Raw genomic sequence first — 14,029 nt, 5'->3', positions numbered from 1 at the left:
ATCCACCTGCCTCTGCCTCCCAAGTGCTGGGATTAAAGGCGTGCGCCACCACTGCCCGGCCTTATTTTTTTTTTATAAGATTTATTTAATGTATGTGAGTACACTGTTGCTGTCTTCAGACACACCAGAAGAAGGCATTGTATGTCATTACAGATGTTTGTGAGCCACCATGTGGTTGCTGGGAATTGAACTCAGGACCTCTGGAAGAGCAGTCAGTACTCTTAACTGCTGAGCCATCTCTCCAACCCATATTTTTATTTTGTATTTCTGTACTGTCTTGGCAAACAGTTTACAATATTGCTCTTTGAAAGATGGTTTATTTTAATATTACTTAAGAGCTTTACAACATTAAAAAGGTTAAAGATCACTGCCTTAAAAATATGTTTGCCTTGTTCTTATCTACCAATAACAACCAACTTGTTCCTTAGTTATTCCTCCCTACCTGAGGAAAACCTATTCCTGGGAGGCAAATGACCACACTTCTATGTTCTCTTAAGAGACCCTAGGCAGCTTTTAGGCACATTTACTAATCTCCGATGTCTGTGATCATAACATATACAATACAGCTTCTCACTTAACAATTATTCAAGAATTTGTGACATCCAGCATTTTAGGAATATAAAAAGGGGGACCAAAAACAAAACAAAAATTTCATAAACTTGATCCCTCTAAATTTCAGTCATCTTGAATGCAGGATGTTGAATTTATCTCAAACCCAATCTTGATATTTATATGTTATACAAGAAATACCATGTTGCAGCAGGCAATTCTTCCTGCCCGACTGCCATGTATGTTTCTGTGCTACACAATGCCTTTCATTCTCTAAATCTCTATGGGTAATGAATGTGTACTCTCTAGAGCTTTAGATTTCCTGGAGAAGGGTTCGTTAGATACTAACCACATACAATTGGTGGAGCTAGTATATACACCAGCAGGCACATTTCTAGCTAAATGCAACTTCATGCCAAATGCAGACAAACACAGTAACAGTGTTTTACATATGTGTTTCCAAGAATTTTCATACACTTTTCAAGGTCAATCTAGAATAATGGCATTTTAATGTATTCCCTTTTAAAGTTTTGAATAAAAAGAACTGGAACATCCAGGCGGTGGTGGCGCACGTCTTTAATCCCGGCATTTGGGAGGCAGAGGCAGGCAGATTTCTTAGTTCCAGGCCAGCCTGGTCTACAGAGTGAGTTCCAGGACAGCCAGGGCTATATGGAGAAACCCTGTCTGGAAAAAACCAAAACCAAAACCAAACCAAAACAAAACAAAATGGAGTAAGTTTCAATACATACTTACTTGATACACCCTCTTACTATTTTCACTCTAATGGATTATACTGAGGTTCTTTTCTATAAACAGTGATTATATAGAATACAGAGCAAGGAAGAGTGGCCAAGAATAACAAACTCATTAGGATTGGATGTAAATCTCATTGCCACCATCCTTGGGAAAATTATCTGACTTAGTCATGATACTACAATGAAAATTAGACCATATGTATGTGTGTGTGTGTGTGTGTGTGTATACACACACACACACACACACATATATGTATATATATATATATATGTATACATAAATCAATGGAATCTCAACTTAGTGTTACCTATTATTATACTAAAATTACCTTGCATTTCTAGAACATTTAAAAATACTTAAATACACAAATGGTTTCACATGTGCAAGCTTTTGAATGGCAGATTTATGTGAACTGTGAGGTTCACAAACATTCACTTAAAAGTTTTGTGTTTTCCTATAATTAATATGCAAACTATTCATGAAGCTACAATTCTTCCACTTAAACACTTTCCCTTCCCCAGCATCTGTAGTCCTGCAGACATCCCCAGTCAGATCCATCCCTTTGATCTTTAGCATAGTCATTAGCACAACAATCCACTGCTCTGAGGAGTATGAATTCCTGAAGGACAAAGGCCTCACAGTTTTGGTTGTTGGATTTCTTAGGTGTACAGCTATGGGTAATGAGGCAAATATCTGTTAGCATACTGCTTTTACTTGTCCTTCAATCTGAAAGAAATATGGCTTAAGATTTCAGTGTAGACATAATTCAGGTTCAATGCACTACATAGAAACACTGTTCTCTACTGAGAATACTCTTTTTCAAAGCCTGTGTCACTCCCTTGTAGTGCCATCAGCACACAGCAGAGAGAAGCAATTACTCCTTTTGCTTAGGTATCAGTAAGATGTCTTTAGGCACACTTGACAGCCTAGTCTCATCCTGAGTCCTTTGAGTGCCAAATCCATCAGAACCCTTTTAAGATGACACTGAAGAGAGGCCTGGGTCAGAAGTCAGTGAGCTGGATCTATCCAGTCCTGCTGCTTAGTTCTATAAAAGGGGTTAGGTAGGTCACCTAGCTCCTGGTCAGAAAGGACCCTGTGAGCGGCAAGGCAGGAGACAGCTGGGCCCCAGGTTAGCTCTTCGTCCTTCTCTCTCTAAGCCTAACTCTTTACAGGGTGACCACTTAATGCCCTCGGTCCCTTGTTAGTAACTTTGTGGGAAATAAAAATAAATAATGACTGCTGAGACCCTCCTATGCAAACTACCAACAGTTTACTCTTGCTGGTTACATGCAGTAGCACCCATCTATAGTCCCAACTACTGGGGTGGAGGTAGGTGGTGGGAGAGGGAGAAGCTGACAATCACACAGACCCAACAGTTCAAAACTGAGCAGAGCAACACAGAACTGCCATCTGAGAGAGGAAGAGGTAACTGCTTACCAGACTTGCAACTGTCTACTAGGTCGTCTTCCAGAATAACCTTCATAGACCGTGGGATACTTCCAACAGACAGCCTTTGCACCTAGCAAACGAAAAGGTAAGAAAATGAGTGTGCGTCACTAGATGCTAAAGATCCCAAACATGGAGCCCTTGAAACTGCTTCCGTTTCTGACATTATACTATAGTTTCATTATGATAAGACTTAAGGAGTTTTTATTAAAAACTATGACTAATATCAGCTTCTGAATTCACTAACACAGCTGGGTGTGGTGGCGTGCTTCTTTAACCCCAGCACAGGGAGACAATGGATCTCTGGTAGTTCAAGGCCAGTCCGGGCTATATAGTTTCAGGAGAGCTGGGCTATGTAGTGAGACCTTGTCTTGAGAGCGAGAGACAGAGAGAGAAAATTCATTAACACCAGGCACTGGAGAGATGTCTCAGCAGTTACAAGCTCTTCCTGGGCTTCCAGATGACCAGTTTCACACCATCTGTTATTCCAGCTCCACATGATCTGCCACCCTCTGACCTCTGTGGACATCCACACACAAGAGATTCATACACACGCACATATACAAAAATAAAACTAAAAACCAAGAATTTACTAAGGTAGAATAAAACTGTAACACCAAATGTGGGGACTATTTCCAAGTATAATCTACACTGTAGATGGTTAAAATCAATACATGTTCTAACAACTTAAACTTGATGACAAAGCTGTGTTTAGCACGGAAGAGGCGTTTCTTTCATAATCTCTAGTCTGAAGACCTTGAAAACCGGCCAGCCCCTGGGATTACTCCTTAGTAATAGAACAATGGCTTTATTCCACGTAGACATGACTTTATAAATGACTATTTCCCAAGTTCCCTTGAAGCTAGGGGTAGTCCTAAGTCCTGGCCAATGACAGGTAAGCAAACATGTAATAGCAGGCTAACAAGACTTGATTAGATGGTAGGTTCATCTGACCATCATCCATCCTTCCTCCTCAGTCTTCTGACTAGAATTCAGGTATCATGAAACGGAAGCCACCATCCTAAACCATATACCACCACAGGAATAGACGGCACGTATCAGGAATGGTGGAAAAAGTCCGTCATGGTGGCACATTTCTACAATCTCCACCTCAGCACTTGGGAGGCTGTGGCAGGAGGATTACCATGAGTGAGGCCAGCCTGGGATGCATGCTGTGGCAGGGTACAGCATAAAGTGAAAGAAAAACACCTGATCTTTTCTATTGTTTACCCAAGAGTGGGCCTGCTTTGTTCTGAAGCATTCGGATGTCTACTAACGAGCAAAGGCTGCCCTCTCCGTTAACTGAACAGTACAGTAGACATGGAACCGTAAGAGGAATGAAGGACGCCTGTCTTACTCTTTTACAGGAATCTCACAAGAAGGGAAACCGTTCTTCTGGCCCGGTGGTCTCAGAACCGCACACAAAGCTACAGACAGATATTATCAGTCTATGCCCACATGTTACTTTCAGCATTCTTTTTGGAGGGAGGCACTGCTTTCAACGCCTCACTACTGCCAGTGAATGGTCGAAGGACTCATTGCCACATCTTACGCACACTGTTCTGAGTCAGAGGCTGAATTACAGTGTATAAGCAGAATGAGCACAGAATGGTCACAGGATGGGCAAAAGTTAGAACTGTAAAGGCCACTTTCAAACAGCATTTCTCAGAAAGTATTCCCACACAAGGGGAGTTCTAGGTCAGGATGCTGGAGTGAGACCTATTTAAATAAAACAATGGAGGGATAAGAAAGGTGAAGTGTCAATACTCCACACTGAGGAGCCTACATGCTGGCCTTGAGTTGCCTCTCTCCTAATTTATGTGGGAACACATCTTTGATTTGAGGAAAAAAAAATTAAGTTCCTCTTTATTTGTTAAAAACCAAACTCCAGCCAGGCGGTGGTAGCACACACCTTTAATGCCAGCACTTGGAAGGCAGAGGCAGGTGGATTTCTGAGTTCAAGGCCAGCCTGGTCTACAGAGTGAGTTCCAGAACAGCCAAGGCTACTCAGAGAAACCCTGTCTCGAAAAAACCGAAACAAAACAAAACAAAACAAACTCCAATCTCTGTGCTTGCAAATGTTTAGCAACCAGTTAAAGTGACTAAATTTTTATCATATTCCTAAGTGCAGTTAGTTTAGAATGCTTAATATAAACTTTTTATTCATTTATTTAATTTTACTTATGTTATGGGTGTTTTGCCTGCACGTATGTCTGTGCATCACAAACATGCAGTGCCAGCAGAGTCCAGAGGAGGGCACTGGATCCTCTGGAAGTGGAGTTGCAGACAGCACCTTGTAGGTGCTGGGAACAAACAGAGGTCCTCTGCAAGAGCAGCAGCACCTACTCTAATCCCCAGAGCCCTCTCTCTAGCTCCAATATTTACTTTTAAAATACAATTCAATGGTTCTAAAATCTCATCAGTGCTCCAAAACTGTGACTGCATGATTTCTAAAACCTATATTCCAATACATTCGACAACTTTGACTTTGATCTCCCACAAAGTGAAGGTATGGGGCCATTTGTTCCATTTTATATTCTCCAATCCCAGCCATCTGACTGTAGTAGAAAACATGTCCAAATCTGTCATTTTTTTTTTTCCTCATTGGCTTGATCATTTACCTGCTCTTGAATTTTGATTTCCTGGTAATCCCGACATCTGGCTGAAGATGAAGACAAGTCGGAGAGGCAAGTGAATTTTGAGGAATCACAGCTGTCTAAGCTTGGACATGAAGATGGCCGACTGAAGGTGTAATACTGATCGAAGTCGGCCTTCACCACAAATACATGCTTGCATTTGTTACACATGTAATCCCGCTCGAACTCCAGGACCTTCACCAGACTCGTTCGGATCACTGTCCCAGTGACAGATAAGAAGTGTCCCACATCCTTGGTTTTAGGAATGTGTTCCCTGACCAGTTCTGGACAAACAGGCAAACCTAATGAAAAGATGACATCAACTTACACTTTGATAGCTGACTCCACAGAATGTTATTTCTTTCCCAGAAAATACTGTAGCAATATTTCAGGGGAGAAATGTTTATGTCTTAATGTTTACTCTACTGTATGTGTGGGGTAGGTACTCATGTCCAGTACCTTCCTGAATTGTTTATCCACAATGTGTTTTGTGACCAAGTCTCTCACATGAGATTGGCTGGCCAACAAGCCTCAGGGAATCTCCTGTGTTTGCCTCCAGAGTGCTGGGATCACAGGGGCTCGCTACCATACCCAGCACTATACCTGGATCCTAAGGATCCAAAATCAGGACTTTATGGCTGTACGGCAAGCACATGACCACGTTAGTGTTTTACTTAAAAAAAAAAAAAAAAAAAATCAGATCAACCCAATTAAGAAAAAAAACTACAGATTTTAGACAACAGAGAGTGGTGTGGACTCTTTTGAAAGCACATCTCTAGAAACTACAAGCAGGGCTAAGAAAGATCGGCTCTCACGAAGACAGTCCCAGGAGCACAACAAAATTCCACCGCCTGACACATATGAGCTCAACTTATTTAGTCATCACCCAGCAGAGCAAAAGGGTAACAAAGAGATGGCAGCATGATGACCGACAGGTCCATTTGTCTCGGATTCGGAATTTAAATATGACTCTTCTCAAGCTTTGATTTGAATAGAACTTTATCCACACTATCACTTTATCCTCTTAAAAACATGTGGTTTTCAATACTAGAAAAAGAGGCAACTGAAAGGTTAGAATAAAAAAAAAACCAAAAAACCTAATATGCAAAACCATGAGCCCAGCTCAGCTATACCACTGGGGTGCAAAGTTGCCAGTCCTGCTAGTCAAGGTTACTTCTAATGGGTTTATCAGTAGTGTTTGCTGTGCTGACCGATGCTGCAAGATTCATTCTAAAATTCAGTGGCTGAAAATCTAGTTATGTATTACTTCTCAGCTTGTTGGCTAAGGTCAAGTGTAAATCTGGTTGGCAATCTTTAGGCTCTGCTGAGCTGGTAAGAAACAGCTACAGCAAGGATCCCAGTGGCTTCAGCTTCTTGGGGCAGCACTCTGTTGGTCTGTTAATACAGCTACTCTGAAAGCCCAGCAATAGCGACAATAATCAAGGTATCCTAGCAACCATGGGCGGGACACATAACGGGTGTGTGTGTGTGTGTGTGTGTGTGTGTGTGTGCGCGCGCGCATGCGCGCGCGCGCACGCGATCCAGCAACCTCAGGAAGCTGAGGCAGGAGGATTTCAAGTTTCAGGCATGCCTGGGCTTCAAGACAAGATTCTGCCTGATGTGGAAAAGAAAAAATTATAAGCAAATCAGTTACAAGCAAATTAGGCATTTGAGATATGGGGCTGCATGAAACCCAGCATAATGGGTAACAGGTCTGCAGGTGGACTTGGCTTTATTCTGCTAGCTTACAGACAGTCATTTCTCTCACCATATACTATACAGACAAAGTGGGCACTCCCAACATTTGCCTTCCTGTTCCTTTTCCATGTTCCCAAGGCTGGCTTGCCTAGTTTTGAATGACTGTATTGTTTATTAGTACTAATTCAGACTGTATTGTATTGTATTGATTGTATTGGTTTTGTTATATTCTGAATACTGGCAGCTCAATACTCAGAAATCAAATCACTTCTTATATCCAAATTCCTGGAAATAAAATACCCAAGTTACCTTTTGTGGGGATGAGGTTGAGGGGTTTTTGAGACATGGTCTCTTTATGTAGCTCTGGCTGATCAGGAACTCAGAATGTAGAATGACTGGTCTCAAAAAGACCTGCCTCTAAAGTGCTGCGATTAAAAGCGTGTGTCATAACACCTGGCTTAATACCCAGGTTTCTTTGTTTTTGTTTTTTTGTTTTTTGTTTTTTTTTTTTTTTTTTTTTTTTTTTTTTTTTTTTTTTTTTTTTTTTTTTTTTTTTTCAAGACAGGGTCTCTCTGTATAGCCCTAGCTGTCCTGGAACTCAGTCTGTAGACCAGGCTAGCCTCCAACTCAGAAATCCACCGGCCTCTGCCTCCCAAGTGCTGGGGTTAAAGGCGTGCGCCACCACTGCCCGGCAATACCCAGGTTTCTTGACAGCTGGTGATGAGAGCACATGCCTTTAATTTGAGCACTTGGAAAGCAGAAGCAGGTAGATCTCTGAGTTCTTAGGCCACCCTGGTCTACAGAGTGAGTTCTAGGACAACCAGTGTTCTACACAGAAAAACCCTGTCTTGAGCTCCCCTACCAAAACAAAACAACAAAAATCCAAAACAAGCAAACAAACCAAAAAAGAAAAAAAAAACAAAAGATTTCTTTATCTTTCATATTATGTTGCTGGAATTTTATAATGAAAAGACAAAGGCGATACAACACTGAGCAAAACTGACAATTTGCAAACAAAATCTTCGTACTATCTAAAAAGCTCGGGTGGTAAGGCATGGAGGCCTGGCCTCTCACACATGCATACCCACATGCAGAAACACATGTACGCGCAAACACACACACACACACACACACACACACACACACACACACACATGCACGTACACACACACCGCCTTGTACTCAACAAGCATGCACCAAGGTCCTGATGGCTGAGCAGCACAGTCCTCATTGTGATCTTGTAAAACAGTTCTGAAGATCAAGGAGGTAGAATCCTCTCTAACTCACACATTACCAACATTTTATTGTTAGTAGTCACATGAAGCTGTTGTAGATTACAGTTTTATACAAGTACGCTGATATCTTCATATCTGCCCCCTCCCTGAGGTTGGCATGGCAAGTATCCCACGCTAAGAAGACAATCATTATTATTTGCCATATAGAAGATATGTACTTTAAACATAAACATCAATTATTTTTTAAAATTCCTTTTAGATTTATTTTGTAGGTATGCATGTGTGTGTGTGTGTGTGTGTGTGTGTGTATTCACAGACACTTGTGATAGTGTGCATATGTGGTTTGTGTGCATGAACATCTTGTAATAGTGTGCATGTGTGGTGTGTGTGCATGGAAACTTGTGATAGTGTGTGTGTGTGCATGGAAACTTGTGATAGTGTGTGTGTGTGCATGGAAACTTGTGATAGTGTGCATGTGTGGTGTGCGTGTGCACAGACACTTGTGATAGTGTGTGTGTGTGTGTGCATGGACACTTGTGATAGTGTGTGTGTGTGTGTGCATGGACACTTGTGATAGTGTGTGTGTGTAGTGGGCACGTGGAGGTGAGAGGACAATTGTTAGGGCTCAGTTCCAAGTTCAGGTTGTCACCCTTGGCAGCAAGCACGGTTTTCCTGCTGAGCCTCAGAAGAACAATTATTTCTTAGTGCTCTGAGTCTCACATGTGTTCCCGTATATCTAAATATTCCCAGAATATTTCATGCCAACAACATGCTCTCATGACTTACCTGATATCCTGGCATGGAGATTCTGCTTCATACATAAGCCCTTGGGCTCAGGAAGGGACTGCAGAATTGCCAAGGCCGACCTTCGAAGTGCACTGTCAAAAACTGTTAGTACTTCATTGGGGAACACAGTGAAATAGTCTCCGATTTCCATGTTGGTCTCGAAAAGGGTCATAGCATTAACCACAACTGGGTAGTGAGCATCTTCATCTCCTTCTTTCAATATCAGAAGAATATCGTTCTTGTGGTACTCTGAAACATAGGACTCAAACACTTGACCCACCAGTACGACCTGCTCACTATTCATCTTGAGTCCAGGTTACTAAAAAGGAAGAAAGGATCCTATTATACCTTTGCTATGTAAGCTTTGCACACAACTTACCAAAAACATCCTTTGCTAACAAACCACCCCAGCTTTGGATCATACAATACTCATAAAATATCTGAATTCAATCTTACCTATAGATGAATTATCTTTTGTAGCTATGTAAAACACGCTTTAAAAACCAGTGGAGTTGCTAGGCCAAGGTGATGCACACCCTGTAACCCCAGCACTCAGGAGGCAGAGGCAGGTAGAGCTCTGTGAGTTCTAGGCTGTCCTGTTTCTACAACGACAGTTCTAAGACAGCCAGAGCTAGGCAGAGAAACAGTGTCTTGAAAACTCAAACTCAGCGAAGTGGAGGCCACAGGGGAGGCTCAGTGTTGGCAGCACAAGACTAAGTAAGGATCCAAGTCTGGATGCCTGGAACCGACTTAACCAGCTGGCAGTAGCACACATCGCATGTACAATTCCAGTGTTACTACTGTGACATGGGTGGTAGAGACGGGAATATTACCCAGGAGCTCAAGGTGCCAACTATCCTGGACTGTATAGTGCAGCTGCAGAGACAAGAGAGCTCATGTCTCAAGGTGGCAGGCAAGAACCAATGCCACAAAGTTTCTTCTGACCTCCACACAGTTGTTATAGTATACATGCACCCATATTCATTCGTTCATTCTCTCTCTCTCTCTCTCTCTCTCTCTCTCTCTCACACACACACACACACACACACACACACACACACTTTTATTTGTGCGTGTGCACAAATAAAACAAAAAAGAAAAAAAAATCATGAGGTTCTTCCTGAAGAAGCAGCCATCTTCCAGTAATTCCAGAAAATGACAAATTTTAGAGAGGTTCTGCCCTGTGTTCTCTAAGCCCTTTAGAAAACAGAGAGGTGTTCTGTTGGCCAGACACATGCAAATCTACAGGACGGGTTGTAGACATCAAGGGACAGGGTGCTGTTCAAAAGAAGGTCCCATAAACACCACCATGGCAAGACTGAGAGAGAATGCAGTGTCAGCCTGCTGACGGCACTGTTGTAAACACACACATGACAGGTAAGGTTCTTGCCAGGATCAGTGTGCATTCTGAGCATCCTAAGCACGCTAAGAGCCAGGACAGATTCCTAAAACAGTGAAAAAAAAAAAAAGAATGGGAACTAGGGGCCAATGAGGGAGGCACCTGGGTTCAGCATGAGCACCAGCCTGCTGCACCCAGAGAAGCATGCTGTGTGGGGTCCTGGGAAGAAGCCTGTGCTGGTGGTCTCTGTCCCCTGGGAATTCACGACTTAATGTACCTGAGGAAATTACAGACCTGGGCTGTGAAAGCGTTTTCTTAAAGAAAAAAAAAAGAGAGAAAAGAAAAAAAAATTAGTGAAGTTAATTTTAATTCACGGAATTGGCTGACACTGAAACGTATTAAATAGCACAAAGTATTTCTCATGTTTTCCCCAATCTTTCTCCTCGTCAGCCCTTTATAACATATTATAATTTATATGCTACACGTAGGAAGCTCTGCCCCCCCCCCCTCGTCCCTGCCTTTAGTGGGTGTTCTGAGGCCATCTCTGCTCAAAAATGTGGGTTGACTTGGAACCGACTTGTAGCCCAGGCTGGATTCAAATTTGCAGCAATTCTCCTGCCTCAGTTTTCCAGTCGTGTATCATCATCATCATCATCTGTCTGACTCTCTCTCTCTCTCTCTCTCTCTCTCTCTCTCTCACACACACACACACACACACACACACACATGCACACACACAGAGCTTCATAAGCAAAGCATACTATTAATCAGATTGATAGTTCTAACATGACTAGGGACTTGCTTTAGGATTGTACACTGTAGTAAATTTGTTTCCTGCTTTTTCTTATTAGCATAGGGAAATGATGGGCTTCAATAAAAGCAGTTGCTAAAGGTGTAGAAAAGCTAGACGAATGGACAAAAGAAGGGAGCATTAAGTTTTGAACAATAAGAATGCAAAGAAATATTATATATACTTTACTTCACTTATTGCACTCTCTGAGCAAGCCTTTCTCAAATGTGTACTTACAAACATAGGGGGTCTACCTCATGTTCATATGGACAGTCATATCACAAATCCTAAGCCTGACTCTACTACATCACATCTACCCTGCACAAGCCAGGATCCTCACAAATGAAAGAAAAAGCATAGTAAAAAGGTACCAGGCCCTCAGAGACCCAAGTGATGGATCTAAACCAAACCATCCTAGAAGGACTAAAGAGGTAATGTGAGTAAGAGTGAGAGGAAGGGTCTGGACAGATGGCTCAGGGGCTAAGGGCACTTGCTGTTCTTCTAGAGGACGTGGATTTGAATCCTAACACCGTTATAGGAAAGGCTCACAGTTGCCTGTAACTCTTGTTCCTGGGGATCTGATGCCCCTGGACTCTGATGACAACACGTAACATTCAGGCACAGGTGCGCACACACACACACACACACACACACATACACACACACACACACACACACAGATTCAATTTAAATGAGCTGACAAGTACCAAAGAAGAAACCATGAACTGCCTTGGGGGTTCCATACTAGCTACAAGTACCTTAGCAGAGGTGTGTTTTTTATTGGCCTTATCTTACTTATATAACATATATCATCCTCTCTAAGTCCTATGACGTGGAAGAAGACTATATATAGTTCAGTTAAAGTTCAGTTTGGCATCACACATCAGGTTGATCCCACTGGCTACTGATTCTGCCTTCTCTGAACACCTGCTTAGCTGGGAGGTATAGAAAGTATAAAGTGGCATCCGAGTTAAGCCAAGAATACTGACAATTACAGGAGGCCAGGAGGAGATTAGAGAGAAGTCATTTTTCAGAGAATCGGTGAAAGTAAGCCAACACGAAAATACTAAGCAACTTGGTTTTGGTTAGGTAATAGCATAATCAATCAGCCAAGAGTAAAACAAGAGCACCTGCAAAAGGGATCATAGTATTTCATGATGTGGATCTTTGCTGGGGGAGAAAAAAAAAATCACAGCACTGCCCTCAGGAGTGACTAAAGGAATATCTTTAAGATTTTACAAATACAAAGTGAATGTAGAACAGGAAACGTAGCAAACTGGTACAATAACAACATACCCAACTCCAACAGAGCAGTAAGGGGGCGACCATAGAATTTTATGTTCCTAATAGGGGCAAGTTAAATTTTTGCAGAGTTAAGCCGGCAAATTACAGTGTTAAATGGGTCGATATTTTCTAAACACAGCTTTTTTTTTTTTTTTTTGCTTCCAACATCTGTGCAATTAGACAAGTTTTGCCAACCCAGAACCTTAGGCCTCGTGATACAGACTTAAGCCATTTATTGTCTGTGGTGTGTGTGTGTGTGGGGGGGGGGGAGATGGTTGTTGTACAACTATCAAATTCCCTCTCCTCTTGCCTTGCTGAATATCTGGCACCCAAACAAATAAAAGGGCTTGGCTTTCTTGCACACTCTCCACTGCAAGGTGGCGCCCAAAAGAGCAATTTGGGGATAGAGCCTCGCTCCTCACCCCGGCTCATCCTAGCCCCCGCCCCTCGGGAGCTGTGGCCACGCCCCGCCGGGGCGCGCGCCTCAGCCCCGCGTGGCGCGCCATTCGCGGGTGCGCGCTCATTGCGCGCCTCCAGGCCGCCCGGCCAGCGAGAGCCTAGGGGAGGGGTTGCTTTTTCCAAATTTTCTCTTCTAGTCCACAGGTGGTTGGCTGCGGCCTCCCAGCCCCGCGGGCAGTTTAGAAATCAAAAGGATGCGGACGAGACCTGACGCTAACCACGGGAAGGGAAACGATCCCCGGGACCCGAAGGTTGGCGGCGGTCACTTACGGGCTCAACACGCACTGTCGTGGTCGCCGGGGCCGCTCTTGCTCCCGTGGGTCACCCCCAGCGTTGGAGGGGGCGGGGCGTGCGCGCGGCCGCTCGTGGGGCCGCCTTGCGCGGGGGCGCGCAGGCCTCCCTCTCGGCGCGGCTTTCGCCCGGCCTCGGAAGGACTCGTGCTTCCCGCGGACCCCGAGCCGCGCACTGCCTCAACTTTCCGGCGGCCGCTGCTCTTCCGGGTGCGGACGCAGGCGGGCGCGCGCCACTACCGGAGCCGGAGTCTGCGAGCGAGCGGGAGGCGGGAGCGGGGAGAGGGGCGGGACTCAGGGGGCTGGGGGTGGGGTTTGGGAGGGGCAGGCCGTTTGAGGGGCGGGGCTCTGGGAGATGGGGCGGGGTTTGAGAGGGACACGGGCTTCAAGGGCGGGCTTAGGGCGGAGTGGATAATTCAGGCGGGCGGGAATGCCGCGAAGGGACCTTTAGGTGGACGAACACGGGGTGGAGAGACTGGGGGTTGGGGGAACCCTGGTGACATATTAGGACGGGGTGTTGGCGATCTGGGACTCGACTTTGGTTAGCATCCTAAGGTATTTTAGAACACGTGTGGTTTTGTTTGTTTTTTAGGGGGTGGGGTGGGATGGGGATGTGTCAATGAATCTGCCTACTTCCAGGTCACAATATTTTTCTGGATGCTTTGTGAGATTTTTTTTTTTCATTTAGTATAGTTCTCTGATCCATTTCGAGCGAAAGTTTATAAGTGGTGTTATGGTTTTTGTAAGGTCATTTCTACTTT

The 14,029-nt window shown here is 43.8% G+C and overlaps 1 protein-coding gene across 4 annotated transcripts in view; it reads right to left on the bottom strand.

The window, feature by feature from the left end:
* Mcm9 (minichromosome maintenance 9 homologous recombination repair factor) overlaps positions 1 to 13,535 on the bottom strand; it is an 89,338-nt gene extending 75,803 nt beyond the window's left edge. Inside the window, exons 1-4 of one of the 4 annotated variants that reach the window (XR_004112565.1) lie at positions 13,249 to 13,534; positions 9,107 to 9,425; positions 5,373 to 5,689; positions 2,743 to 2,824 (exon numbers count right to left, since the gene is read on the bottom strand). Coding sequence is in view for 3 of the 4 variants with exons in the window: in XM_031348717.1 (XP_031204577.1) it covers positions 2,743 to 2,824; positions 5,373 to 5,689; positions 9,107 to 9,410 (703 nt within the window). In the remaining variant the exon portion in view is untranslated. Of the gene's footprint in view, positions 1 to 2,742; positions 2,825 to 5,372; positions 5,690 to 9,106; positions 9,446 to 13,248 lie in introns of those variants that run through there. The other 3 variants (XM_031348717.1, XM_031348716.1, XM_031348718.1) reach the window with 3 other exon arrangements.
* Between the last annotated feature and the right edge of the window lie 494 nt (positions 13,536 to 14,029).

Source organism: Mastomys coucha, unplaced genomic scaffold, assembly GCF_008632895.1.
Source record: "Mastomys coucha isolate ucsf_1 unplaced genomic scaffold, UCSF_Mcou_1 pScaffold3, whole genome shotgun sequence".
NCBI classification, from domain to species: Eukaryota; Metazoa; Chordata; class Mammalia; order Rodentia; family Muridae; genus Mastomys; species Mastomys coucha.
Note: the sequence above shows the minus strand (reverse complement) of the source record. Positions and strands in the feature narration are given on the sequence as shown.